The sequence below is a fragment of the Acipenser ruthenus genome, chromosome 29 (genome assembly GCF_902713425.1).
Source record: "Acipenser ruthenus chromosome 29, fAciRut3.2 maternal haplotype, whole genome shotgun sequence".
Classification (NCBI taxonomy): Eukaryota; Metazoa; Chordata; class Actinopteri; order Acipenseriformes; family Acipenseridae; genus Acipenser; species Acipenser ruthenus.
This window is the reverse complement of record NC_081217.1, coordinates 16,928,106-16,954,320: the sequence shown is the minus strand read 5'-3', so window position 1 is coordinate 16,954,320 and position 26,215 is coordinate 16,928,106. Positions and strand designations below refer to the sequence as shown.

The following is a 26,215-nucleotide window of genomic DNA, read 5'->3' as shown; positions in this document are numbered from 1 at the left end:
GCAACACCTGCTTCATGTAACTTGCATCTAATCAAATAGTTGAATCTACATATGCTTCCTGTAGATAAAGCTCTTCAAATGAAATGCCACCTGAAGTTCTTTAGCATGTTTTGCTGTGATTTTCCCAAGGTGTGCTGCAGTAAACTGCAGGTCTGTGCTCACCTGCATGATCTCCAGTATCTTGATCTTGGTGTCCATCACGGTGACGTCCTGCTTGTCAATGCTGTCTTTGGGCTTGCCTTGCAGGTCTGCGCCGACGCTGGTCTGGCTCGATGGGTGGAACAGGGACTGCTTCCGGTTCAGGACCATGGTGGACATCATCTGTCCCATCCCATGGATCGACCGCTTCATGTTCTTCCCTGGAGACAGGCTTGCTTGTTAAAGACTAAAACTATAGGAAACCAGCAACTGGTTTCAAAGACCCTCAATTAAAACTAGTCTTGGCCTACCTCACCTAAAGTAACATTAAATAGTCCAAGATGATGTGAAACCAGCCGCAAGTCAAGAAGACAAACGTTTTGTCTAGTGCCTCCTTCAGTGTAGAAGGTTAGATCTAGAGCCCTGTGTTTTACACGAATACGAAATAAAACAAAATGCAACCATCGAAAATGAATTGCAACCTATAAAACGAAAATGAATTGCAACCTATAAAATGAAAATGAATTGCAACCTATAAAACAAAAATGAATTGCAACCTATAAAACGAAAATGAATTGCAACCTATAAAATGAAAATGAATTACAACCTATAAAACAAAAATGAATTACAACCTATAAAACAAAAATGAATTGCAACCTATAAAACAAAAATGAACTGCAACCTATGAAACTAAAAATCATTAAAAAGCAAACATAGAATGACATTTTTAAATTGGAAGGTTTATACAAAAAATACTTTAAATAAATACTTGCAATCGTAGTTGTCATTGTGTGACCCTGAGCAAGTCACTTAACCTCCTTGTGCTCCGTCTTTCGGGTGTGACGTAATTGTAAGTGACTTTGCAGCTGATGCATAGTTCACACACCCTAGTCTCTGTAAATCGCTTAGGATAAAGGCATCTGCTAAATAAACAAATAACACGGTGTGAAGGGAGACGGAAGCTCTGACCAGCACTTGCGTGGATGTATAATTTGGAGCGAGTCGTTTGGGAATTAAAATTGTGATGGAAGAGAACAGTCGTTTGTTTCTAAAATTCCTAAACCGCGTATAACAATCAAACAACGCTGTAAAGAATTTGAGCATGAGGCGATGTATGCAGCTGACATTGACAAAATAATGATCTGCAGATTTTACAACTGTCGGCTGGAATGGGAGTCGAAAGATACAGTCGTTAAGCATTAGCTGTTAATTCCTTTTGGAGTAAATATGGCTTTTTTGCTTGTATTTTGTATTAGTATGCAAATTCTTTATTTTATTTCAAGTAGTGCAAACTTTGCACTGGAGCAAATGCTGTTTTGGTTTTTAATGGAATTTAATGAATGAATCTGCTTTGCTTAGTTTTTAAATACTGAAAAACCCCAAGCTTGTTATATACTGGAGCCCTGCTTCAGTGCAATGGGATTGAAATACAGTTCCTATCGTTTTTTAATGGGTAGATTGCTGTATGTGCAGTTATAGTAGGGCAGTGTAAATAGACAGTATTTACTGTAAACAGGCAGTTCATTAAAAAGAGTGGGGGACCGTACGTTACCGTTACTGCCGCTAATGAGAAATTAAGGTTACACATTATTTTTCTGTGCGAGGTCTGTTTGTCAAAATGAAAAAAAAAAGTAGATAATGTTTAATAAAAAATATGTATGTAGTTAAAATATGATGTATACTATTAATATACATCAATTTGGGTTGTTTTATTAATGTGTATCTGTAATAAAACAACATGTGTGAAAAATAAAACTAAATAAAACATATCTGTGAAAAATCAAACGAAAAATTATAAAAAATAAAAATAATTTCACGTGGCTCCAGTTATATCTTACATCATACAATTCAAATAAAGCGTTCTGGGTGGTCAACAAAAGACCACTGAAGAGTTAAAATACTTACCTCCTTACCTTTTATGTTCATTGACTTGCAATTCTTCAGTTCTAGTTTCTCTCTTTCACCACAGACATGTGTAACACATGCCAGAGCAGCCAAAAGTATCATCTAGTGCACAGCTCCTGTGAACCAAGCTTCATTTGGCATTGCTGGCCATATACAGCCGCTGAGCACCAGATTGCACGGCTCTTGCTGCTATTAACAAGGAAGCGTTTTCTCTCACCACTGAGGTCCTCCGGGAACATGTTCTGCATCATCATGGGGTTGGGCACGCAGTCTATGATCCCCAGCAGTGTCCGGGTTAGGCGCAGGAGCTCATAGAAGCTGTAGAAGCCAAAGTAGATGAGGTGTCGAGCCAGACTGACGACCTGCAGCAGTGGGGAGAGGAGACTGCAATCAGGGAGAGCACGATGGATTTACCTGCTGAGGACAGAGGGGCTACGTGTGCAGACGAGGGGGAAACGGGCCCTACTGTGAAGCAGATGCAAAGGCAAGTATCAAATGGTATTCCACTGGCAAGACAAGTACTGAAGACAAAATAAGTAAATGTATTCTTCTGAGTAGTTTCTTGCCCTTTCAATACTGCAGACCTGAAATCAGGTTCAGGAAAGAGAACTCCACTCTCAACACTGCAGAGTGCTCTAGTAGTATAGGAAAGAGAACTCCACTCAACACTGCAGAGGGTTCTAGTAGTATAGGAAAGATAACTCCACTCAACTCTGCAGAGTGCTCTAGTAGTATAGGAAAGAAAACTCCACTCAACTCTTCAGAGCGCTCTAGTAGTATAGGAAAGAGAACTCCACTCAACACTGCAGAGGGTTCTAGTAGTATAGGAAAGAGAACTCCACTCAACTCTGCAGAGCGCTCTAGTAGTATAGGAAAGAGAACTCCACTCAACACTGCAGAGCGCTCTAGTAGTATAGGAAAGAGAACTCCACTCAACACTGCAGAGCGCTCTAGTAGTAGAGGAAAATTAGCCCCACTCAAATGTGCAGACCAGTAAACAAACTAATATCTATACCTACTTACTGCTTAATCAGTTCAAATGGTTTAACTCATTTCAGAAACACAATGTCTTTGCACATGTATCACAGTAGAGCCATGCAGTATATATCTGTTGTCTTTGGGGGGTGTTGTCTAACCTCGTAGGTGAGTTTGTTCTTCTCCTCGTTGGCAAAGGGGAAGTCGTCGTTGAGCACATTGTTGAGGTATTCCTCCACGAAGCCCATGGTGCTGGAGAACGTATTCTTCTTGTTGTCCCGTGAGTCGTTCATGTTGGAGTCGTAGCTGAGGAACATGAGGGACTTAAGTTCAGGAGCCATCTCAAAACTACCCGAGTGTGGTACGCACACCAAAACACACTCACAAACAAACCAATAAACAAACAAAGAGTTCCAAGTTGTGTTTGCAAACAAAAACACCCTGAAAGATTTACAGAAAAATGGTTTTGAAGGAGATCAGAAATGCAGACCCGTCTGACAAAGTGCATTACGATTAAATATGAATTATGGTGCAATTATTTAATACTAAAATACAGAATACCAAACAAAACGTATCTTTATCACAGTTGTCTTTTTTTAAAAGCAGCTAATCAATCCTAGGTTAAGTGAAGCAAACCAGAAGAGAGAGAAGCAGACAGTTTAGCAGCAGCCTGAATGAAGCAGACAGGATTACAGACAGGGGGTGCCTCTTACTCTTTGATGGTGATGCTGGTGGGGATCTCAGTCCACAGCCGTGCGAACCTGACGGAGGTGACGAGCTCCTGGGGGTCTCGGTCCACGTGGGTGTGCAGCATGAGGTGGCAGAAGGAGGCGCGCAGGTCGTAGGGCAGCATCTCGTCCGCCATGCACAGGAAGATGAGCTCCACGTCCAGTTGCTTAGAGATGTCATCGATGGCCAGGTACTGGCGGTCCAGGCACATGCGGGCATACAGCTTCAGCTGGTAACGATAGTAAGTGAGCACGTTCTCATCATGGCTGTTCCCCTGCCTCGCCTCCAGGGCCAGCTGGCGGAGGCCCTTCTCCTGCTTCTCGTTGGTCTTGTCCATCCAGACCAGCCACACCTCGTCCTCGTCCACATCGTCCTCCATGCCGTACCCTGAAGGGTGCAGAAGCTCCTTCACCGTCCGGCGCCTTCCATAGGAAAAGCAGGGTGAGAGAGGGAAGGTGAGTGAGAGGGAGACAGAGAGAGTGAGACAGCGAGAGAGGGAGATAACTGTAAAAAGGACTCCACTCCCATCTATGAATCCTAATTCAAAAAAATAATCAATCTGTAATGGCCATGCTATGGTGTTACTAAGAGTCTTTGAGAGTTTACATTAGAACCATATCCTGAGATTTGTGAGGATAGGTCTATATGCTAATCTAAATATACTATACTACATACTCTATAACAACGGACTGGCCAGTTCTCTGATATAAATGATTTCCCTTCAAATATCACATAGCCCATTGCAGGATTAACCCTTCAGCAATGCTGAGACTGGATGACACCATCACTATTGGTGTTGTTGAGCTGGCTGAGATAATATAAACTAAACAAGGAAAGGAAAGGAAAGGAAGAAAGCCTGGCGGTGTCCAGAGCAGAGGCACTCACTCAGTTCTGATGAGGATGTCCTGGTTCTTTGGGTCCAGCACACACTTACAGATGAGCTCCTGAGTGACCGGGATGGCCACGTGATTGGACACACACAGGTCTGACAGGTAGTCAAGGAATCTGGAAGAGGAGGGCACTGGTCACTCAGACAGAAACACATACAGCAGCAGATGGCTTCCACACTTCAGTCGTGTTTATGAAAGAGATACAAAAGCGATCAGATCTCTAGAGATACATTAAACCTGTACCGACACATCTTTTGGCTGTTTATCAACATTACATCTTGGAAAACAAAAACTGCTGAACAGAAACTAGTTTGTATTATAACTGGCTTTTTATATAGCCAAATGCAGGGCATGCTTGTCTGATTGGTTAAGCATCCAATCTAATCTCAGGGGAGGTATTTCAATCATGCAAAAGCTTCTTATTCAGATGGTTATTGGGGATGTGGATTAAAAAGAAAAAAATATATATACAGCGCGTGCATTACTCCCCGCTCCACGACAACATGCAATCAAGAGTGGCGGCGTGGATGTGCTTCTGGGTTTTTGCTAGCGTGTGCCGTGTCTGGCGCGTGTTCTTGGCCTTCAGGGAAACCGACATGCCCCAATGCAGCGCTGTGTTTTTAATTGAATCCCCTCCCCAGTTGGCAGAGCGCCCCCTACCTGGGCTCTCGGTTCCTGCGGACGAGGCTGACGAAGGTCTCCACCTCTTTCTTGGTGATGTGTTTCTCCAGCAGCTTGCGGTTGTTGTGGAGCAGCGCGGTGATGGTGTCCTCAGCCAGGATGTCGTAGCCGATCTGGGACTGCATCACCCCGAACTGCTTGGCTATGTGCTCCTAGGACAGGGCAGAGAGTGGACGGGGATCAATTAGCTGCAATGCCAGTGCAGTGCGACCATCCGTACATCGCTGACAATGCAGATGCATTGGTTTACACCATTTTGCACCCCACATGGTTTGGGTACGATGATGCATTTGGCTGCCTTCACTTTTCTAAATTAATAAATTACTGAATTGTTAGGCGTTGGATTTGCACCATATACGTATGCACCATATAGTTTATAAGGAGGCTGTGTGGTCGGGTGGTTAAAGAAAAGGGCTTGTAACCAGGAGGTCCCCGGTTCAAATCCCACCTCAGCCACTGACTCATTGTGTGACCCTGAGCAAGTCACTTAACCTCCTTGTCTTAACCTTGCAAGTCACTTAACCTCCGTCTTTCGGGTGAGGCGTAATTGTAAGTGACTCTGCAGATATGCATAGTTCACACACCCTAGTCTCTAAGTCGCCTTGGATAAAGGCGTCTGCTAAATAAACAAATAATAATAATACTATACTGTGTAACTCAAACTAAATCATGACACGGAGCACTGGTCCCTTCCGAGATATTGTGCAAATCAAAACTCATTTTTTATTTAGTGTTCTCTATAAAGAACAGCCCTCCTGTACTGAGTCCATAGTGTAAACCCTTTTGAACCATAGTAAAAGCATAACAAAGTGTAATAAAGCATTGCAAAAGCATAGGTAAGCATTAAAAATGGCAAATCATGGTAAACTATGGTAAATGCATTGTACAACCATGGAAAAAGCATGGCAAATGCAAAATCACAGTGCACATTTACTGCGGTAAACTTTTTAAGGGCGGTCTTACTTCCACCAGTGCGTTTGAGCCCCATGGCTGACCCTCTACCCCTCTCCTCTGTGGACTGAAGCCCGCATGAGCTGGTGCTCCTGGGCCCGGCCCCCAGCAGTACCTGGTTCTTGCGGTAGTCCTCCTGGGAGTGGCGCAGCACACGGTAGCACAGCCGGAACATGTACTGGTACGGGGCATTCTTCTGGTCAGATAGCTCCTCCAGCCGCAGCATGGGTCCCTCTGTCCCTTTGTCCATGAAGGGGGTCTTGATGATCCCGAAGATCTGGGGAGACACACAGTCAACAGTCACCCTCTACCTGGCTTTACAATTAGCGCACTCGTACTCAGAACCCTGGGCCAGAGGCGATACTGTGTCCTGCAGCATCTACCTGCTTCAGGATATTCTGCTCCCTCATGAGTTTCTGCCTCTCCCGGTTGGCCTTGGTCATGGTCACATCCATCACGACCTGCCCGGTGTTGGCCGTGTCCACCACGAAGAACACCAGGTCCTCCAGCAGCTTGATGGCAAACCTGTTCCCGCAACAAGTCAGAGACAGATGATCAGCTGGAACCTTCAATAAAAAGGGACGTTTAAAACTAGATGGACGTTTGTGCGAAAGGAAAGCGAAGTATTCTTGAAACTCCAAAACATGCGATTATTTGCATTTGCAATCAGCTGAGTTTGTGTCGTGGTTCAAGACAACTGCACAGTTTTCATGGATCTCTCTTATTTAGAAGTCAGCTGTGGGATTGATTTACAATGTGTTTTGATACAATGTGACACTGTCTATGCTTATTTAACTGAGAAAATGTAAAATAAACTGCCAGACATGTAACACAGGCAGTATGCCAGGGACACCCACCCCACGCCACCTCACCTCAGATCACACCTGCTGGGATAGCATGAAAGAAGAAATGTATTTGGTTATAATCAATGGAGTCAGAAAAGTAATTGTGGAGGAACTCAAAGCACCGACATCCTCAACTGGTGGTAGATGATTTGCTAAAGGATCTGTGATCACAGTACTACAGCAGCAAGCTGAAACCAACATTATCACCAACCCACCTATTTATTGTTGCTGCCCTCATCACTATACAAACTCCTAGAATAATCTTTTTCAATACGATCAGTTTTCATTTTTAAAATGTACATTCTGGCTCATAACACATTCACTGGGTAATTCCACCTCGTCTCACTCAACTGTGACCACAGTCTGCTCTGCAGCAGATACGGCCGACTCCCGAGGGTATTAAAAAGGTAGCGTGTACCTCCTGTCGTTGTGGTTGATGAACCCTTCGCTCAGCTTATCCACGACTGTGGCTAGCATGAGGCTAGCATCGTTGGCAAAGTCCAGGTCCCAGATCTCAGCGACGGGCACAGAGACGATGGCAAACGCCTCCTTGTCCTCCTTTGTGGGACAGGTCCCCAGCTGTCAAGGCAACGGACGAGTGTGTTATAGAGTGGGGGTGTTTCCACTGTGCTTAACTGCTAAAATTCCAGACACATGACAATGTATTTATTAATTAGTTGCACACTCATCCAGAACTATTAAACACTGAACTAGAAACGCTAAAAAGGACTTCAATTCAGTGAAAAAGGTTTAGACTGGATACTAATCACAATATCAAGTACTGTGATAATGGTACTGCTGGTTACTAACAAGATGTGAGTGGCGCTCACCATCAGTCGGATGGGCCTCTCCTCGTCGATGTCGATGGGAACGCTGGTGCTCTGGATCCAGGTGTTGGTGCACAGGTGCCTCAACCTCACATAGGAGTTCCTTCAATTAACAACAAAGGCAACTGTTCAGTCTAATCAACGGAGCTGAATGGCTGCCGGATTTTAACGAGACTTAAGACTTGCAGGCACTGCTAATATGTGTTGGCACCAAAAGCAGCAAAACCATTTCTTATTGATCTAAGCATTGTATAGACCAGAATCTTAAAAGAATCTGCAAGAGAAGAGAATCTTTATTGCTCATCAGAGCAGGATTCCATTCCTACACAATCGTTTGAGTATTAGGTAACCATGCAATCCGCTAGTAAGCAGGTGCAGTACCTGGGCACGAAGGAGTCTGTTTTCTGCAGCGTGGTGGGGTCCAGTTCGAAGAGTGACGCAATGTCGTTCCCGTGGGACACAGCCACCAGCCTGTACTTGATGTTCTCGCCCGTGTTTCTCTTGCTGCTGCGGGAGCTGTCAGTCTGGTGGGGAAGCACAATAAGAGAGTACTGAGCAAGAAGCACAAGAGCGACGCGGACGGCTCTCAACTGGGACTAGATCAGCACGTCTGTCATCGTTCATGAGCACATGGGAACACTGGGAGAGAAAGCAGAGAGACCTGTTTAACAAGGAGGCCAGACTTCATTCAGTGTCAAGTGTGCTGTATAGAGAGAGAGAGAGAGAGAGAGAGAGAGAGAGAGAGAATGTGAGCGCGAGAGAGAGAGAGAGCATGTGAGCGCGAGAGAGAGAGAGAGCATGTGATCGAGTATCACATATGCTGAACAACGATTCCAAGTCATACACCTTCCAGAAAAATTCTGTGCCTTTAAGAGTGACATTCAGGATATAGCGGCCAGGCACCTTCCCACATTGCCTCCCCTGCTGTGGAAATAAGATGCAAATCACACAGCGTGACTGGAACAACACTCACAGCACAGCAATCCCACTACAGGAGATGAAGCACTCTGTCACATCGGAACACCATTGCTAGGTTACAGGATGCTCTGAGAAGACCTTGCTCTATGACTTTGCTATCTCCCTGGCAACATTAACCCTCCAGTTTGTACCAAGCACATATATTAGAGCGACTCAAGGACCTGTGCTGTGCATGAAATCCAAAATGGAATAAAACAAGAACCCTTTGCATGAGGTAGACTGTACCGCATTGATAATGGAAACCCTTTCATTTAAATCAATATGAAGGACCTCTCCAGGTTCTTTATAGCATGTATAAAGTAAGAGAAGAGGAGCCAAACTGCAAAGATGTTCTGCCACTAAATTCAAATTCAAAATGAGCTTTATCGGCATGACAAAGTTCTGCAAGTATTGCCAAAGCATTTACAGAACAAATAAAAAAATATATACAGGGAAATGGAACATAGGATATTTACAAAAATAGAAAATAAATTAATAAAATTATGAGACATGGCTACTTACATTTTAAATTTATATTTTGTCCCTCATTTTGTGGCAATTAGTTATAAATTCTGCAGAAATTTTAGCTGTTTCTTTATTCTCTCCCAGGATTAATTTTAATTGGGATTCCTGGTCGAAGTGGTGGAAGCCAAGAACCCTGCTGATGAATTTGGGGAAGTAAATATTTCTGGCTTTGTATACACTACAGTGCACCGTACCCAGCGTTGCACACTACAGTGCACTGTACCCAGCGTTGCACACTACAGTGCACCGTACCCAGCGCTGCACACTACAGTGCACCGTACCCAGCGTTGCACACTACAGTGCACCGTACCCAGCGCTGCACACTACAGTGCACCGTACCCAGCGCTGCACACTACAGTGCACCGTACCCAGCGCTGCACACTACAGTGCACCGTACCCAGCGCTGCACACTACAGTGCACCGTACCCAGCGCTGCACACTACAGTGCACCGTACCCAGCGCTGCACACTACAGTGCACCGTACCCAGCGCTGCACACTACAGTGCACCGTACCCAGCGCTGCACACTACAGTGCACCGTACCCAGCGTTGCACACTACAGTGCACCCAACCCAGCGTTGCACACTATAGTGCACCCCACCCAGCGTAGTGCATTTCTCAACTCTCTCTGCTCTGTATAAACAAGTGTGTCTGCTACACAGTTCAGGTTAGAAATCTGCACCTTGTTCACACTGCTGCTTACCGTGGACTTTGCTTCCACACCGTCTCCTTTGTAACTGGGGTTTTCCTGCACAGTAAAGAAAATGAAGAAAATGAAGAAAATCAGCACAGTTTGGGCTTTCCACTAATTCCACATTCTTGCTATGCTGGTTTATTGCAAGCTACAGAAATTCAGACCCTTTCCTGCCACCCCCTTGATCAGTATTCATACGAATGATTTGTATATTGCAATTCATGTTATAGAAAATTAATACAGATCTTATTTTTTTTTTTTTAAGTTGGGTTAAATAAATCAAAGCTAATCCAAAGTAACCTACAAGTCTGAACCTCACTCAAGAACATCAGACTATTTCAGCCCATCAGTGTTTCTCCAGTTCCTAGTATAACAAGGCTGGTTCTTAATGAATGCCACTGTTAACATTTCCTTTCTTAATGTGTCCTCTGGCACTGGTTTCTGTGCCAGCTGGTTCAGAGGAGTGAACGCTGACTGTAACTGAACTCAGCACAGCATTGCCTGTGCCTTTACCCAGGTGGGGTTCCTGCTTACCGCTGCTGCCATGTAGTGTCCGGTCGCCAGGTGTTTGAACCTGTAGAGGCTGTTCCAGTGGCCAGCGCCTCCCCTGCAGGGGTCATGGTGCACAACCTGTTCAGAGAACAAACAAGCCTTCACAAAGCAGCACTTTTGTAATCTAAAAATGAATTCTAAATAATTAGAAATGCATGCCAAATCCAGTCCATGTTGGCCAATAGTTAACTAAACATTACTAATAACGTCTTGTTTTTAAAACCGATTGCATTATGGAGCGCCCTACCCTCTGCAACAAGCAAGTCCTTCTTCCCAGTTAACCCCTCCTCCCAGTGTCAGGACTCACCTCCACCTCCCACAGTGCGTTGGAGCTGGTAGCGGAGGTGGCAGACTGCCGCAGCGTGGTCCGCAAGAAGACGTGCAGCTTGGCTTTGTACTCGTCGCAGGTCAGGAACTTCTCCTGCTCAGCATGGAAGAGCCGGACCACATCGCCCTGCGCAGAACATGACACAGACCGATGAGACTTCTTCAAGACACACAAATCCACAGGAGGCAGGACCCCTTCCCAGACACACAATTCAAATTATAATTTTCATGGTATGTTTTATTTTTTTACACATTTGATTTGTTATTATAAGCTGCTTCAATACTGCAGTTCAGTATTGATGTAATACTGTAGGTGATGAAGAAGAAAGGAGGAGTCATCAAGCAGTCCACAGCCAGCAGTGAACTGAACTGGAAGCTAAATGAACTGCAGACAACTACTGATAAGGGACCATGTTTAAAACTGAACTCTGGACCTCAGTAAACAAAGCAGGGAAAGAAACAATAGTCATTTCCGAAGCTCTTTCTTTCCGGACAGCCTGTGACTCACCCCTTTCAGGAGCTCCTCCCTGTGATCACTGAACATCATGAAGAGGTTGATCTTCCAGCTCGTGTTGCAGTTCACAGAGTTCACCTACAGGGGGGCAAGCGAAATGTTCAGACCTGTTTCATTAACCCTTTCAAACAGCAAGGCTGCAAGCGCTCCGGGGTGCCTGCACAGTGCTACGCAGCTGGAACGTGCTCCTTGCTGCTGTGTTGCTCTTACCTCTTTGGATCCTGGGTGGTCTGGGAGCTCATAGTTGCTGGCGTGAAGCGGCTGCCCTGCGTTCAGCGGGTTTAAGATGACTTTGTCTCCCACGACCACCTGCAACGCAGATACAAGAGTTACACCAGCCATCACGGAGTATGAGGATATAACACAGAAAACACCAGCTCCTTTCACTGGGGCGCTCTGTAAAGTAGCTTCATGTTCGGACTTGCGGGAAGTCTTTCGCCGTTATGTAGAGGCAGGATTGTCAAGTAAATAGAAGACTGGATGTTTAAGCACACAGTAGGTGGACACACATTTGAACATGAGATTTGCAGAACAAACCAAGGAAATGTGGATCAGTGCTTGTTTAGATTGAATTCATACATCACTGATCGCCTCACTTCCTGGACGTACACTTAACCCAAAATATCTCTGCGGTTGCTGTGATTTGGGGATCTTTCCGAAAACAACAGAGGATGTGCACATGTATGCTTTGTTTTTAGAAGGAAAAACAGAAGGAAACACAAATGAACTGCTGAACTTCTCAGCACAGAAGACAGCTTTATAGCCGGGTTCCTGCAGAAGTGCTTCAGCAAGTCCACAGATCTCTCTCCTGAGCAAGTTGAACCCATGAGCCTGTGAACATTCGCAGATGATCAATATAAACTGGCTACAGCAATCAGACACTGTGCAGACACGCTGGTTTCCTGGCTCTCCCGGCAGTATAGCACAGAACCAGTCTGGCTATTGGTACTCAAACAAATAGGAGCTATCAGGTAAATACTGCTGCTGTTATCACCTGAGGAGTCTGCTATTTACCTATGGAATACTAAAATGGAACGGCCAGGAAGCGTTTTCACTGTGCACAAAGTTAGCAGGGGCGCGGATTGCTTAATATCCCGGTACCCTGTGTTACTTCAACAATAAAGCTAGACAAGGGGAGCTCTGAAACCCTGTGCTGAACTTCAAATGCTATGCAGCTTTACAGCAGTGCTGCACACTTCTGACTGTGTGTGTGCGTGTGCGTGTGCGAGGTCCTCACGTTGTCCCCATTGCTGCGGAGCTTCCAGAAGGGCTGGATGAAGAGCCAGGAGCCCTCGTTGCCCGTGGCATCCAGAGTCACCCTCATGGCGTTCTTCTCCAGCAGGGCTGGCAGGCGCTTGTTCACTGTCAGGTACTTGTTACTCTTCATGTGCAGGAGCTGGGGAGAGGGCAGGCATGGGGTTACCCTACATCAGCACGTCCCATTGTTAGCGAAACACTGCAGACATGTCTGCTTTGTCATGGTTCTTGTTTGCACCAAGTAAACCCTTATCATGCTAACTGTCTGGCCACAAACTTCACGAGCCACAAAGTCTGGTGCAGGCCATTCCCTCAACTTTAACCACTAAGCCTTACAAGCGGAACCGTTTCCATCCATTATTTCAATACGTCGGGTAGACAGAATGTTTGGGCTAATGACTTTACCCTGATGAAGGCATGAACCAAAAGGTTTGTCAACTTCAGTTCTCTAGTTGTGCCTCAGGCTGTACCTGCATACTACAGAGCCTCAATAACGTGTTCATTTTTATTGTGCTTTCTAGATTTTTTTTCTGCGACAATTAGTAATCCATTATGCACTTCAATATAAGAAGAACAAGGTGCCTATGAGTTACAGAAGAAATAACAAAAATACCGTTGATGTGTCAGGAACACACCTCGCAGGACTTATGCCAAAATCAACAAAGTGCTTTATTTGACTCAATATTGAACCTGTAGCATTTATCAGGCTTTTAGTTAGCTAATTGTTGAGGATCCTGGGGGGGAGTGATTGCCCAGAGATAAAGGACTGAAGAGTAAATATCTGACAAGGAAACTGGCAGAGAAGCAGAGCACGGAGGCACTAAGCAGTCAGATTTGGTACAATTTAAATATTGTCACCTACAAGTTAACAATGGCTTATACAGCTGTGATGTATACCATACCTGTGTACAACATCTCCAAGGTGCCTCCTACCCATGATGCAGGTATCATATCTGCAGACAGGTGCCCCTTACCTGTTTAGACAAGGCATTCCTTACCTGTACAACACTGGCGTACTTGACCACCTCTCCGTGGACTTTCTTATTCTCAGTTTCGTTCTGCTTCTGCTCCAGCGTGGCTGCGTGCTGCAAATGCAATGCAAGAAAATACCGTCAGCTCATCCTGGACGGTGAAGCGTTCTGAAAGTGTACGGAGAAAACAACGCTTTCTAATGCAGACCAAGTGCCAGCTCTGTGTGCCGACTGGAAAGGAAAATTAAACTATAATGCAAAATAAAAAAGGGTCAGCTCAGCGTTCAATAGAATGAGAAAAGCAGTATTCTTGAGATTCTTTACACCAGGGGCTGCTTCTGCAAAACTGATCCGATTTCCGCATTTGACCGGGATTATATCGTGAAATTGGGTTTTTCAAAACGTCAACGCACGATCGAGATTACTGTGATCCCGATTTCGCTTTGGTAATCCGATCGCACTTTGTTGTCATTGGGTTTTTCAGAATTTAAAGAGGCGATCAGGATTACTTTTATCCAAAATATCAGGATCATTTTCCTACTGTGAAGGTGGATTTCAATTTTAAATAATCATAGAACACAGATATTTTGTTTGAATTCCAATAGAAAACACACACTATGTCCAATACAGTATTATAATACAGGATTCATATATTTAAAGTTTTGTATCCATGCTAGCAAATTAACAACGTGTGTCTGATTAAACAAAAAAACACATTTAGTGGTATAGCTTTTATCAAGAACAGCTTTGTTTTCCATTTATTGTGCAACACAATGTTTTGGGGTTTTTGCTGTGGGAAAATGACATATCTTTAATGTGACATGTCAATGGAGGATCCTTCTAGAAGTAATTATTTACAATGGCATCCCTCACTGCCCATCCAGCAAGTCCACCCTGTTGTGGTTCTGCTAAAGAAAGGTGCATCATGGGGTCCTGCCTGAGGCTCCAGGAGGTCGTTCAGATAAAAGTAATCTCAATCACAAAACATAGGATTACAAAATCCAGATCACTGTTATCCAGATTCAAAGTTTTGAAAAACCGCCCCCCTGGAGATTTGCATTCAGCTTGTTACTGAAGCTACCCTATCTATACAGCCAGGAACCTGGATAACATTCCTGTCTCCACATCCTGGTGTGAGGCAGGGCAGACCATCTGAATATCTTCCTCGCTTTATACTGCTTTGAAGTTTCAGCCACAGAACACAGTCATCACAGCACTTGCGTGTGTGTCTGGGAGAAGCGGACGAGAAAACTGACACGAGACGAAGGCGGAACTACAGCTAAACAACTGTTATAATAAACGTTGAAACGAGTTAAGGAACTCTTTGGGAATGAGTGCTGTCATTTATTTTCTATGCATCTCCCTACCAGCAATGCCACAGTAGCGTCACAACATGCCTGGTTAATGCCAGCGTTTGCCTTTGAGTGCAAAACTGTGGAGCGTTATTTTAACAACCCGCAGTGAAATCACTACCCCGAGAGACTCCACACAAAGGCATGACGAGCTCAGCCAGCAGGCTGGAACGTGACTAACTAAGAGTACTAAAGGAAATCTGGAATGCATGATGTGGCGTGAAGAACATAGTTATCATAGAAGAGTTACACAACTCTGCCCGTTCCTGCTTTCTGCTACTGGAGGAATGTGGAAATATGTGTTTGAGCAGCCGTGCAATAGACAAGCTAGCTGACAAGACAAGCAGAGAGACAGACACATTTAAAACAATCACCTGTAATTTCTGCAGGAGCACCATGTCAGCAATCTTATCCTTGTCATGTTTGGCTTGCTTGGCTTTCCAGAACTGCTTCTGTGCGGAGTATCGGCTCATAGGACACACCTTGAACAGGCAGTCTGCGGAGAGAAGAGGGGATTTCCATGAGACAGGGAGAGGGGGTGTAGTGGTGGAGGGGGAGGAAGGAGCGGTCCCCTGCCTGGTCTTAGCTCACAGAGTGGGGCAAGTAAATCTTCAGGTGTGTGAACACTAAAGCCAGCACGCAGCCCAAAAACTCTGAAAGGTTCCCCTGACCGCATTGTATACAGCAGCCTGATCTCCTTCAGCAAACCCTGGACTTCAAAGGGGCCCTGGGGTATCAGCTGCAGGCTTGATCTCCTGATTAGAGATCCAGTCAATATTTATTCAGCACACTCGCTCCCTGCTGCAATGGTTTCCTGTTAAAAGCATTCATCTGAGTGACTCAAACCTCCATCTGGACGCTGTGGTTTTTATCAGTCGGAGGCTGTCATGTACTGACACTGTGCTCCGGGAGACTACACGTCAGCTATTGAATTTCTAGAAATCAGCTCCAATTCTGACACTCTTAAACCTTTCAGGGCAGTGTAAGTGGGAGGCAGGGGGCTGATAAGAGTACGTTTTTCACACTGGAGTAACTTCAAACTGTTTGCGATTCCTCATCTCCTAGAAACTGGAGCAGGACACTGCGTCTCAGGGGTTCTACCCTAGATAAACAAGTTCCCATAATAAACCACTCCTATTAATATTGCATGCATTTTCTTTCCATCTTCCCGATTTAACCCAGCATCAAACGCTAGACTGATGTCAACAACCACAGAGCCAGCTGACACATCTTATGTTCAGACGCTTTTCTCTTTCATCGGCTCTCTGGCTGTCTGTTCCAAGCTGGGTTTAGTTCACCAACCATCACAAGCACAGTGAGCCCAACCCTCTTGGCTTAAATCAACGGATCAAACGAGAGGAATTGCAATTCACAGATCGCAGTGGTCCCTTCAGCCAACCAAGGCTGCTGCTGTGGGGGTAACCTACTTGAAAAAGTTTCATAGCCTGGAGCAGGGGTTTTCAACTGGGGGTACTTCTAAAAGTCATAGAGGGTACGCAGGACGACTCACAAATAATGCACAAATAAAATAAAAATGATCTTTAAACCACTGTACAGCTCAAAGGTTTGTATAGTATAGTTTGAAAATGATCCTTCACCCGTACGCAGGCATGCTTTCCATTGAGCAGATTTCCACTCTGATATGAGGGTGAGCTCTGCACTGCTCAGGAACTTTACAGTCCAAGTTTGGACAGGCTCTGTGATCAGACAGGGCGTCCCGAATCTGACTTACCCCGGAACTTTTTGGGAGGGTTATCAAGGTCGCCAGCAGCCGGCTCCACCACACATCTGTCATCTACCAGGCTGGGGAGAGAAGAACAGACACATTAACCTCATTAACCAAAGTAGCTCTTATTGAGTTCAGCCTGTTCAGAATGAAAACGTCCGATGGCCCTCCACATTTGCATTTTGTGCCGAGGGCATTCTGTTACATATCTGTACAAGATTAACCCTTCCAAGAGAGGATGAGGGTCTTGTCTCTTTAATGCAAATTTATTCTGCGGATTTGTCAGACCAGGAACTGCTTTTTATCAACCCTTACAGTCTTTTCAAATGATCAGTAATTCCTGTGAAGCACAAGGCTTTACAGTAGAAGCATTGAAAGCCTGTTCAGCAGGAGGCACAGATAAAATAAAGCGAATGGATAACAAACCTCCATCATGACTCATGCTGAATCATTTTCATTGGAAAAAAAAAAAAGTGTTCCGCTATGCAAAAATACTTCTTTTCTCATAATCTAATATCCATTTCCTAGACCCTCCCTTTCCATTTAGTAGTTTAAAAAATACATCATTTGTGTGTGTGTGTTTCTGCATGTGGCTGGGAGGCTGGTTAGGTAAACGCACTAACTACCCTTCAATAAAACAAGATCCCTACCGTAGATCCCAGAAAACAATGGGCTCAGCCGACAGCTGCTGACCACAGAACCAAAGCAAAGGAACTCAAACTATTTCTAAAGCCCTACGGGTGTGGTGCGGTCGGACTGAAACGAGTGAATTCCTGAGAAGCGGAGAAGTGAATGCAGAGCTGTGGTGTGAGCACTCCAGCTTCCAGAAGACTTTATTCTGCTCCCAGCCAGACTTTAATTACCACTAATTAGTGTTAGCAGTCAAAAGCTATCAACATGGAATTCTGAATGGGGACTTGCAATAGGATAAGCTGTGCTGGTCCATATCCCAGAAACACCACAGAGCTTTCCTTAGGGATACCTTTTAAAAGGATCAGCTTTGTGTGTATCTTACACGAATGTAATAAAACTGAGGGATCCCAAAGGTGATACGAGGGGGAAGAGAGCCTGGGATTAGTGTTCAACATTCCACCTACACACTTAACACAATCACAATAGCTGGCCTAATAGACTGCCAGAGTGCAACTTATTGTATCAGGTTTACCCACTTCTACACTTGCACTCTGTATTTATTTAACCATTGCTTTCTAACGTCTGGTTTGCTTACTACTTACCCTAGGCTAAACATCCCCATTCGATAGCAACGCAGATTAACAGGAGCCCGGCGAGATAACAGCGCTGCACCTGTTCATCGTGGTGATACAGTATACACACAGTACAACAGCAGCATGGCACCAAGCTGCAACGCCTCATGCATCTATCAGGGCAGGCTTTGTCTGCATTAATAGTTCTGTACGCCAGCACTGCATGGAGGTTTCAATGTTTGCTCTTATGAATTCTTGTGACACTTTTAATTCGTGAACCGCTGCTTGGGCTCATCTGAACCCGTGCACACGTTTCTATAGCGTCGGGGGACCGCAACACGCAAAAGCATTCCACCTCTTCAGAAAGCAAAGACTTCATCGGTTAAGGAGTGAATAAAAAAAGGGGAGTTTGTCTGCCTATGGCAGTGCAGTGCTGTGCTATTTAAACACAAGTATGTCAATATCCTGCACCCCCTACCACGCCTGCAAATACAAAATTAGAGCAAAATAGCAGATCCTGCTGACCTACACCCATTAGAAGCAAACAGGTTATTCTGAAACTCTCAGTAAGTGAAGAATGTCCAACTGTCACAAGAACTGGATAAGCGCTTCTCTAGATAAATACTCTAAGAAGCGACATGCGCACCCCTCCACTCCATCCCTACAGAGGAGAGAATAAAAAGAGGCTGGTAGAATACACTGGAAATGAAACTTATTATATTTGATGCAGAAGATTTTCCTTTTAGAAGCCAGGTTCCTACATTGACATACCCAGAGATCAAGTCCCTGAACACACAAATCACAACGCACTCTTTCAACACTGCCGACCCACACACATTTCTTGAAGACAGCCCTGTTCAACACAGTGGAGCTGTAAACTTTGTTTTTTCAGTACAACACGATTTCCTGTCATGCTCGGTTATATTTCTGTATGGTCAATTAGCGATGAAAGCTGGGTGATTTATGCCCATCCCTTAGCAATTCAAAGTATTTTTCTCTATACACATCAAATTATGACAAAGACAGACAGTAACAACAACACAAAGATACAATTTGATAAATGCCAGCGAGTGGATTGACATTGTGAAAAGCCCGGGATACAAGATCACACAAGAACGAGAGCACAAAACTCTCTCCAAACTTATACAAGCTGACACTTCTCACTTGACTACTGTACTGTGCTGGTCTTCTTTGTTGATGTAAGTATTTAAGGAATGAAGCACACTTTTTTAGTGATCGCAGTTTGATGACAGCTTTTCCATTACTTAAACTGAATTAGGAAGAAGTGGCTTTTAATCTTTTAAAAAGGTACATTCATGAGCTACTGTACATGTGTACATATTCAAGACTACACAATACTGAGGTTTCAGGGACAGGAACTGCCTGCACAGAATTAGGGAAATCGCTGATGGGATATGACAAGAAGCATGGCTTATTTTTTTTTGCTGGACAATGACAAAATCAACAATTCCACGGGTAGAAAAAGTAATTAAGATTTTGACTCCAAGAGTGCATGGGGGCGGGCGAGTCGAATTCAGAAACAGCTGAACACAGCTGCCATACACGTCTGGAAAATAAATAGTAGCAGATCTCTCTGAAATGACTAAAGAAACACTGGAAATTATTCAGCTGTGGGTTATTAGTGTGAACTGTAGGTTGATCAAATCAGGTGAAGAAGATAAATGATTTGATGAAGTGAGCTCATCAGTGTTCTTCTCAGTCATTCTGTTACACGTCAAGAGGCTAGAACTGGCAATGCCTTCAACATTACCATAGGAGTCATTCCTTAACTGCCTGTCCCTTCCACTTTACAAACTGATAACTGTCAAACCTGGAAACCGACAGAGACACAGATCTAATCTAAATAGAAATAAGCCTCACATTTTAACGAGGAAGCATGACATAACACCCAGTTAACCGAAACTCTGACGCGCAGACAACAGTTTGAAATGAAAAGTTTTATAAATTAAATAAGTTAGACCAAGTTGTTTGGTGGTGTTTTTTTCACTCTTAACTGGTTTAATTCATTCATTGATGTGCCACATCTAACCACCCCCCTGATCTTCCTTAGTTCAGAAATCTCCAGGGGGGTATCGCTGCAGTCACAAGAACACAAGCCCAGCCCAGAGTCACGGGGCTCTGTTGAGGGCCCTGCTTGCAACACTGTAAAACAAGCTTTTAACAAACGAGTGCTTTCTAAACAGATGCCTTCCTCCAAATGCGAATTCTCTTTGAATACCGAGAACCCCGGCCTGGTTATTTGCATGCTGGATATGCCAAATGCAAATGTGTGGGAGATGAAGAGCTCCCAGCTCAGGTCTGAGGAAGGTGGGATGGAAGAAATGAGCCTGGATTAGAGTACAAGCATAGTCAAGGTATTAGAAATGCACACAATTAAAAAAAAAGGACAGTGTTTTAAAATGAAACCTTCCTTATTTTATTCCAGAAAGGGAAAAAAAGGGTTAGCAAAGTTTGCACTGGAGCAAAAGCTTAAGAAATCGGGACCAAACTTGGACAATGCAGATTACATGATGTGAAGCCCCCAGTCACTGTGTAATGTAACCCTATTTCTAAATAATTTCCTGTTCATTTAAAGACATCTCGAAATGGACAGGAAGTCCATTAAAAAAAAAAAAGCATTTTTACAGGAAGTCATTTAGAGATCTTGAAATGACTTCCTGTTCATTTTCATTTAGAGATGTCTTAAATGATGGAATTATTTAGAGATCTCTCTAAATGACAGAGGGGTGTACCATGTTAGCGAAACATTATTTAAAGACAGCTGAAAATCAATTTGAGATATCTCCATTTTAGATCTCTCAAAATAAAAATTAACATATCGTCAAAGTGGTTTATTTACAGATACCTCAAATGCATGTAAAGATAGCTGCAAATGATTTACAGAGCTCTAAATATTTCAGGATATCTTAAAACGCCATTTGAGATATCTCTAAATAATCATTTGGATTGCCATTGGGATCCTTAAAACACAGCTCCTGCATTAGCCTTGCAAAATTCGAGAACAAATTAAAGTCTGTTTGCAATATAGTGTTTTGTTGTGACCCATAGTGGAATGGCATTGTGGGGCACATGGGTGCCATGACCAGACTGCCTTATAACCTGATCCAATGTAAAAATTGCAACCTTATAACCAGGGAGCACTGTGCAGCTACAACTACTACACTGCTGTTTAACCCCCTTTTACACTGGCATACTCTACCCGGGTCAGGACGCGATTTCACTTTGATAAAGCAGGGTTGACCTGGGTGACTGACGCAAGTACACAATGCAGGTATACCCGGGTACGACCCAGGTACGTGGTTTCACGCTACGTGGGGTCGAGACCCGGGTAGGAATGCTAGTTTGAAAGGGGCTTTAGATTATTATTATGTATTCATCTCCCCCATCTCCCTAGAATGCAGGTGTTGTAATTCATAGCTGTTCAATATTTCTGGTAACCTTTTTCACAGCAGCGGAGCCGATGCTGTAAGGGTATTAGGTGATGCATCACAGGCGGTATCTAAATACAGCACTGTACAACCCCAAATTTGAAGGCGGCAGCATGCGATAACACTGTGGTTAGATTGCATTGTGAAGTATTCTCGGCAAGGGGCTTTCCAATTGTATGTCCAGTGGCATGATGAATTTTATTATTCCTTTGAATATTTTACACGATACTAGTTCTTCTATTATAAGTTATAATGAACAAAACCAGCTGTGAGTGAGAGTGCGCCTGAAGCGCATGAATGAAAACGTGTTAAGTACAGCCGCGATACATCATGATGAACATACCAACACACAGCGCTATAGGAGATACCCGCCTCCTAGTCTTATTTCCACTTAGCAACTTCGTTGTAAATCTTAACTGTACGTCACAGAACTTGCTTGCAAACTATTACCAATAATATTTTCAATTGAGGATTTCACTTACCCCAGAGTGCTGATGAACCCGTTTACAGAGCCCTCTGCATACAAGGACACGATATCCCCTATGTGCAGAAAACTTGACATTTCCGACATCTTTAACTTCTGTTATTTAAAAAAAATAAATACATAAATAAACCAATCACGCAGATGAGCTCACTTCGTGCAGTCGATCTTAGAATGTCGTGCACCGCGCGACAGCACCTGCAATATTTTACTAACACACACCGTGCACAACGCACCCGCAGCCCGGACCGCTTCCTGATAATTCCAGGCTTAAATTAGCAAAACAAACTACTAGGCTAGCTAAGGGAAAAAAGAGAGAGAGAAAGTTAGATAACCGGGCGGCGCTGCGAATCGAAGCCGGATCTGAGCAATGAAAACGTCTCCCTTCATTTGCATGTTTTTCTTTTTAGGTTGCACACCTGGGCCAATGGCAATTGAACCAGGAAGTTAAGGAGGAAAAAACTCTATGCAAATTGTTGCACACAGCAGTCAGCAACACCCACTTTCTGCTGAGCCTCCCCCCCCCCACTATTGCTGGCACTGCTAGGCGCACAGCCGTGCAGCGTGGAGCTCATGTTGTTTGGTGCTTAGATGCGACTACAATGCCGGTAAAGGTTTCCTGTTTTACGCATTTAAACTGTGTACAGCTGAGCCTGTTGCGCCGCAGCTCGTTTCCATGAAAAACACAGAAGCGCCTGTGCCATGTTCGCTGCACCCCTTATCACTGTGCACCTGCACTTTTGCTATCGAACTGATTTTTTTAATTATTTGGAAGTTCATAAGTATAGGGCAGTCAGATGATATTAGTACGATTTTGCCAGCCTGAATCGCTGCTTCACGTGTGCAATGCCACGCACCCTGCTTTTCTGCTTTACTGAAGCTCTGGGGACCAGACCAATGGTTGTTGGGCTGGTAATCGTGAAGGGCACGTAACAGTATTATTAAGAACATGCATTTTAAACCATTGTTTGCTACACTTGTGAATACAGTAATCAGTCCTCATCCAATTACATTTCAGTGGCACCACAAGGTCCATGTAGTGGCTCTGTTTTAAAGGAGCAATTGTAACATAAGGGAAGCTACAGTGCCGGCAGTCATTGGTAGAATGGTATTGCAATGCTATGGACTAATACCCAGTGCAGTGCTATGGTACCATAGCAGTACCAGAGGGCAACAGTATCAGGACCCCAGCATAATATTTGCTCTAAATCCATTGTGTTGCCGTTGCTGGTAATGCCAGAAAGTCCTTCACTCTGGGTCTCCTCTAGGAACATGCAACACTGCCCAGTAGGGCGGCGCTAAAGAGCTAGCAGCTCTTCTTCAAGGTAGCACACTCTTTCTGAGTGTTGAGTTCAGAGCAGTTCCAGTGTGTTTGTGTCACAGCCACGCCTCCCCTTCACTCTGACAGCTCGTATACAGGAAGCGCTGAGTTCTCTGTGGTTTCTTTGTGGTACAAACTCTTTTTTTCCAAAAGTAATTTTCATATTCGGTACAGAGGAACTAAAAAAATATACACTGTTAACACCTACAGTACTCACACACACACACAGCTTACTGTAACTCACTCACACACACACACACACACACACACACACACACACACACACACACAGAGCTTACTGTAACTCACACACAAACACACATGTTACATTATACATTGCCCCACACTTGCACATTAGCTTGCAAAACAAACACACTCACAAAATTATACAGCTATAGTTCTGCCAAAATGTACTCTACAGTATTTGCACTATACAGAGATCTAAAGATTCATGTGAGGCACATAGGGGTCAGCAGCACATGCAGGTGATTCAGAGAGTTGCTATTACTGTGCGTTTCTCTATCAGGTTTATGGTATGTGGAGGCTTGTAGGTTTAAGGGGTGTTGGTTAATTGCAGGTAAATTATAGGTCTGGTAAATAAAAAACAGTGTTGCAACAGGGCTTGTATACTCATCCCTTATCAAATGCAGTGGACTGTAATGGCAAGGCAATGGGTCTGTCGTAAGGACAGTGGCACGAGGCAGAATGGTCAACTATTAAACAATCAGAAGACTGGCTTAAACACTAGAACAGTAGCAGGTTCACATTTTGACATGGTGATGGTGGGGTGAGGTTTGTGGAGTGGAAGGGTCCCTGTGGAAGGTTCCCTATAGCGTTAGACTTTTCAAAAGGAAGAATTGGAAATGAAAAGTTCTATTGCACGATGGTGAGGCTGGGCGGTGAAACGGTTCTGAAGCTCACAAAGGCTGAAGGATTGGATTTGAAACCCTCTGGGACCGCACCTTTAAATAAGGAAGAGTCTTGTGGGTAGCAGTTTAATCTCGCATGGCCATTTAGAGGTGCTGTAAATAGCACAAGCACAAGGAACTCCCCTCAGGTTCATACTGAACAAAGGCTGAGGCCAACAAACACAATTTCAGCCCTTATCTTGTGACAGCCACATTGCTGGTAAGATGGCCATGGCTTTAAGTGGATTTCCTGTGCCCCTATTAAACAGCTCTCAACACATTAATGCATGATGCAATAGCTCCACCCAGAACAAAGCACTGAAGATGAGCGTGCAGAGCTGTGCTGTCCAGTGGACAACTCTTGAGTCCTCTCTTGCTCGCTGACCTCCACAGTGTGTCTCTTTCTGATTTAGGAGAGGAGTTCCCCATTTAAGGATCTTAATGCCTTTGAAATGACCACAAGGGCAATCGGTAGTCTATGCTTGAAGTAATACAGTCAAAATGCAAACAAATGGATGTTCTATTTAAACATGTCTAATAAGCACAAACACAGCCTGGTTAAATCGTATCCCTTTTTTAAATATATCTTTGCTATTATTCACTCAGCTATTTGTTTTTAGTAAACTAACCTTATTTTATGTTACAGTCTTTTCTTTTTATATGTTAGGAACTCTACACAAGGTCTTTTCGACTGTAGCGGGTGCTACCTGTTAAGTGAGTTTAATCGAGAGAATACGCAGTTTGTATTCCCAGAGCCTTGCACGCTGCTTTTAGGAAGGACAATGTGCACATTTCTCTCGCTTGGATTATGATTTTGTGTGGTATTCACTTGGTTTGGAGTGTATTAATTTCTTGGTTGTAGTATCGTGTTTAATTGTCTAGTTACTTGTGTTACCACTGTTGTCCTGATTCTCCGAACTGCCTGTTTAATTGTACGATTATCTGTATGAAATTCAATATTTAACTACTTCATTGATGCGAATTGTACCTGGACTGAATTCAATTTCTAATTATCCCATTGCTGGTAATTGTAGTTTCTGTATTGAAACCTGATCTTGGATTATTTCTTTGATGTCAGTTGTAATCTACTCGTGTTCCTTGCCTGCTATTGTGAGTTCTGTATTTTAATCATGTGTGTTTTCTTTTAACAGAAGCCGTATTTAATAAATTGCGTTATACACTTATCTCTTGTTTGTCGCTCCTTGTCTTTGCCCAGTATAATGTTTTAATTGCCCTGTATAACAAACCTGTTTTGAGTGATCTGGTAAATTTTAAAACTAAATTCTGAATGCGTAATATTTTCCGTGACGTAGTCTGGCTTCGAGATTAATTGGTATACGTAGTTTCCAATTGCCCCTCTCTAAAGACCCCCCACCTGCTACACTACTATGTCGTGGACAAAGTTCAAACGTTACCACGCCAAATCATTCAGGGGCTACCGTGTGTTACAACGATAGCGGATAACTTTGCATTAAAATAATGGTTTGCTTTAGAAGATAATTCACTTTATCAATCGAACTAGACCATTTCCATGCTCATTTCCATTACTTTGTCAAACTCCATTCATGCAAAGCCGTGCAACCCCAGTTACTAGGAAACAATCCATGCCCCTGCTAATGCTAATATCGTGAAAAACCACCCAAACGCCGCTGGAATACAACATAACGTTATCATGAGATATCTGAAATGTCTTACTAATTACGATAAATGACAAATGAGGCCATTTAAACGTAATAAGTGATGCAAATGCAGTCATTTGGCTATTATCATTCAGTAGAGTAGGCTACATTTACCTATGAAAGTTTTGAAACCATAACTGGCCGCAGGGATCGTCATCTCTCCACACACCTCACTGTATTTCTGTCCCAAAACCAGTGTTTACCCAACTGTTTGATTGGCGACCCAAATGAACACAGGAATGATGAACCCACGACCCAAAATTATTAACTATACGGTATTTTAATTGAAATACTTTAATTTACATGTAACTACGCTGTATAAGCATTCAGGCTTTGATAGTTTTACAGCTTGCGAAA

At 43.8% G+C, this 26,215-nt stretch overlaps 1 protein-coding gene across 2 annotated transcripts in view; it reads right to left on the bottom strand.

Annotated features, from left to right (window-relative positions):
• The window catches only part of LOC117430810 (inositol 1,4,5-trisphosphate receptor type 3-like), a 46,998-nt gene extending 24,624 nt beyond the window's left edge, over positions 1–22,374 (bottom strand). The window contains exons 1-22 of one of the 2 annotated variants that reach the window (XM_059003469.1): positions 22,187–22,374; positions 21,952–22,049; positions 16,822–16,892; positions 15,464–15,585; positions 13,765–13,851; positions 12,747–12,905; positions 11,720–11,818; positions 11,504–11,587; positions 10,976–11,122; positions 10,651–10,746; positions 10,126–10,170; positions 8,323–8,465; positions 7,945–8,044; positions 7,533–7,693; positions 6,653–6,794; positions 6,385–6,546; positions 5,298–5,470; positions 4,633–4,752; positions 3,732–4,169; positions 3,180–3,324; positions 2,261–2,405; positions 163–359 (exon numbers count right to left, since the gene is read on the bottom strand). In XM_059003469.1, coding sequence (XP_058859452.1) covers positions 163–359; positions 2,261–2,405; positions 3,180–3,324; positions 3,732–4,169; positions 4,633–4,752; positions 5,298–5,470; positions 6,385–6,546; positions 6,653–6,794; positions 7,533–7,693; positions 7,945–8,044; positions 8,323–8,465; positions 10,126–10,170; positions 10,651–10,746; positions 10,976–11,122; positions 11,504–11,587; positions 11,720–11,818; positions 12,747–12,905; positions 13,765–13,851; positions 15,464–15,585; positions 16,822–16,892; positions 21,952–22,040 — 2,925 coding nt within the window. In that variant the 5' untranslated portion in view covers positions 22,041–22,049; positions 22,187–22,374. Of the gene's footprint in view, positions 1–162; positions 360–2,260; positions 2,406–3,179; positions 3,325–3,731; positions 4,170–4,632; positions 4,753–5,297; positions 5,471–6,384; positions 6,547–6,652; positions 6,795–7,532; positions 7,694–7,944; positions 8,045–8,322; positions 8,466–10,125; positions 10,171–10,650; positions 10,747–10,975; positions 11,123–11,503; positions 11,588–11,719; positions 11,819–12,746; positions 12,906–13,764; positions 13,852–15,463; positions 15,586–16,821; positions 16,893–21,951; positions 22,050–22,172 lie in introns of both variants that reach the window. The other variant, XM_059003468.1, reaches the window with a different exon arrangement.
• Positions 22,375–26,215: the final 3,841 nt, after the last annotated feature.